The sequence below is a fragment of the Solanum pennellii genome, chromosome 6, assembly GCF_001406875.1.
Source record: "Solanum pennellii chromosome 6, SPENNV200".
Classification (NCBI taxonomy): Eukaryota; Viridiplantae; Streptophyta; class Magnoliopsida; order Solanales; family Solanaceae; genus Solanum; species Solanum pennellii.
In genome coordinates, this window is record NC_028642.1 from 50,975,912 (window position 1) to 50,979,454 (window position 3,543).

The following is a 3,543-nucleotide window of genomic DNA, read 5'->3' on the forward strand; positions in this document are numbered from 1 at the left end:
AAATATTTCGGGTACATTTGTGCAAAGAAAATTAGTGGACCATTTTTCTTTAGCACACACATAAGAAAATAATTTCACTAATTCAGCTTCAAGTATTCTCAAATAAATAACGATTTGAAATAAAATAACTATTTTTGATAAGACGACCGAATTTAAACCCAAACAAAATGTTCTATGTTATAACAATTCACTTAATAGTTTTGCTCATTAATCACCAGTATATATATAATATATAACCGTAATGGATATTCAAACCATCATAATACTGAACTCAATATTCAATTGAAAAAATCATACATACATTCTTTAAAAAATAAAATCCAAAAAGTAGTTGAATTTCGAAATTTTGACCCAAACAACGACCAGCCCAGATCCTACTGATAAACTGAACTAAAATAAACTACTCTGGAATAGTAATAAACACACACAAAAAAATTTAATAGAACATAGAAGTATGACTTTACATGCGAATAATTACAAAGGGTTTGATTGATTTAACGGTTGGAACGCAGAAGTTGGCTAAGATGAACAAGGTGATAAGAGAGACCCATTAGTGTGAGTATATTGAGTACTGATGAGATTACATTCAACTTCTTTAGCCTCAAACTTAATCTTTCAACTTCTGGTTTAAGTTTTGCCGTTTGCTGCGACAATTCTAGATGGTTCTCAAGAGGTTTATGAGTTGTTGTTTTGCCTGTATCAACACCTGTTGGATCCTTGAATGCATCAACACTTGATGTGCTTGGTTCTACATCGAAAACGTCTTGTCCTTTCCCTTCCTCTTTCTCTAGCTTGATTCTCTCCATCATCGCCTATGCAAAATTCATTCGTCGAGTTCGTTTTATTGTTTGACCTAACGGTTAATTTTGAGCGAGAAAAAAAAACAGAGCAAGTAGATTCGTACCTTGCTGGCTCGAGGCTCCAAGTAGAAACAATTGAACAAAGTCACGGATAATATGAGTACAAAAATGAGACCTTGGATTGATTCTCCCCGGTTCGCGTAATACGGAGGATTCTGACTCGACATATGGCCTAAAAACGTTGAGGCGATGCCGTAACACATAGTTTTGAAGTAAGCAGGGTAAATCTTGCTCTGTACCATTGCAAATTGCTGCTTCGGCAAAGCTCTTGCCATGATATTACTTGATACGAAAGTCACCCAAAATGAAACCCCATAAGACAATGCAAATCCCAGCAAATGAATGATTCCCATCAAAGATCTAAAGCTCTTGGCTGAGAAGATGTATGCTGATACATCTGAAAAGAATCTACGACCAACATTATAGTCTCTTATGCCTTCAACTTTAAGAGACTGTGCATCTTCTTTCCCTTTCTCTTCAATTAAATCAAGATCTTCCGAAGCATTCTTCATCAGATGACGCTTCAGTGTACTTGTGGTGTCAACTGCTTTTATTTTAACTTTCTCAGCCGTTTCTTTAGTCCCTTGTTTCACTTCATCCACTTTCTTCCCAACAGTTTCTTTTGCCTTCTCTGTAGCCTCATGGGCTTTACCAGTCACTTTCTCAAACCCCTCTTTAGCATCTTCTTGAATTTCATGCATCTTTTCAGAAACAGAGTCTTTAGTCCCTTCAAGTGCACTTGCTATCTTATGTTTACACTTTCCATAAGCATCACAAACAAGTTCTCTAGCATTAAGCCCATGAAACCCACCAATTTTTTCTTCAACTTGCTCTGCTTTTGCTGATATTTTATCTGAAACTGAAACATGCTCTGTTTTTGCTTTATGCTCCGTTTCAGGTGGAGAAATTGATACCTTAGTTTGTCCATAATCATTTGGCTCATATTCAACAACTACAACTCTATGACCATCTTTAACAATAACATCATCTTTCTTCTCCGGATTGGGAGAAAAAACCCCTGCTGTAACAAGTGTGGTAAGTACAAGAGAAATGGCGAAAACGTTCATCATTTTTTTCAATTAGTTTTTTCTTAGTAAAAAAAGAATGGATAAGTGAAGAGGGAAAAATGGGGATTTGAATAAAGGAAATGCCCACGTTAGTCGGTGATGGTGGATGAAGATGAATACGTGTACGTCTTGCATGGGGTTCTCGGAATACTACGTGTCACTTTCTCATCTTTTTATAACAGGTGCCATTAACTGTAATATTTATGTTCTGGAATGTTCCCTCTGAACAAGGATGATATATACCCCTCTCATTAATTTTTACCCGCAAAAAAGCTCAAATATGCCATTGAATTTTTAAAAAAAAATTATTTATGCTATCAATTAAATTGGTTTATTTATTTTATTACTATTAAAGAAAAGATTCATTCATGCCTGGACATATGTCAAATAATAATTGTTGATCATTAATTTGACAGAAATAACAAATAATATGTTAATATTATTATAAAAATAAGTTATTTCTTAATTTTTAAATTAAATAAGTATAATTAAATAAATATTTTTAATATAGTGACGGGTTTGACTTACTAAGAACATGACTTCAAACCACGAACTAATAAGCAGTAAGCTATTCTCCTTGAATAATCACAAGAAGGTGGGAAAATCAATATAGCAATAGGTTATCGCAACATCGTTAGAACCTACTTTTACAATCAAAGTACAAGAATGACTCAGAAATATGAATTGTGATGCATTGAAGAGTGTTTCTTTCTTAATTATAGATTTTAAATTTGAGCTTTGAATATAAAAAAATTATGTTAAAAGCATTATTCTTCAAATGAATTTTGCGATATCAAATTTAATTTTAGTTGAAGCTTTGATATAGCAAATAGAAAATAAATAAGCTCTTGTAATAGTAAAGTAAGAACAACATAAACTAAAAGTCTAAATTCCACAAGTATGCTTTCAAAGTGCTGGATGACTTTGTTGGGGTGCCACTCTGCTAGGTGAGGTATTAACATAACGATAATTAACCTCTAGAATGCACCAATTGGCTACGGTGGAAAAGGTGAGAAGTAAGACCAACAAGTGTGAGTACATTGAGAAATGATGACATTACATTCAACTTCTTTAGCCTCTTACTCAATATCTCAAATTGTGGCATCACTCTTTTTGCTCCCTCTGACAACTCTTGTTGACTATCAAGAGGCTCATCACTTGTTTAAATCCCTGTTGGATCCCTTACTGCATCCACGTTTCTTGTACTTGGTTCTATGTCAAATACATCTTTCCCTTTCCCTTGCTCTTTCTCCAATTTCATTCTCTCCCTCATCAACTGCAAAATTTCAAAGAGTAGAACCAAAGAAACAAGCATTTATGCTTAGACATAAATGTACTCTTCAATTTGGTTTTATCTGACATCTATATCTTTCGATTGATATAAATCAAGTAAATAAATATATTTATTTTAACTTTATTATGCAATAAAATACGTATATATCTACTTATTTAATTTTATAAAAATGTGTGCGATACATCTCTAAAATTGAAAGACATGTATGCAAAGGCAGATCTAGGTGGGAGGATTTCATTTATTTATGGGAAACGCCGTGGCGACAAGTAAACAGGGTAAATCTTGCTCTGTACCACTGAAAAATGCTGCTTTTGCCAAAACC

General features: G+C 33.7%; 1 protein-coding gene across 1 annotated transcript; it reads right to left on the reverse strand.

Annotated features, from left to right (window-relative positions):
- Nucleotides 1–277: 277 nt before the first annotated feature.
- On the reverse strand, nucleotides 278–2,060 carry LOC107022631. The gene is made up of 2 exons (XM_015223227.2): nucleotides 905–2,060; nucleotides 278–812 (listed from the first exon to the last, which is right to left on the reverse strand). Exons 1-2 carry the CDS (start codon nucleotides 1,928–1,930, stop codon nucleotides 495–497), a joined length of 1,344 nt encoding a protein of 447 aa, XP_015078713.1. The 5' UTR covers nucleotides 1,931–2,060; the 3' UTR covers nucleotides 278–494.
- Between the last annotated feature and the right edge of the window lie 1,483 nt (nucleotides 2,061–3,543).

What these genes read in the sequence shown, in the direction of transcription:
- LOC107022631 (XM_015223227.2), bottom strand. Translation starts at nt 1,930, where the DNA reads ATGATGAACGTTTTCGCCATTTCTCTTGTACTTACCACACTTGTTACA. An exon ending in TGGAGCCTCGAGCCAGCAAG is followed by an intron (nt 813 to 904) that starts GTACGAATCTAC and finishes AATTTTGCATAG; the next exon opens with GCGATGATGGAGAGAATCAA.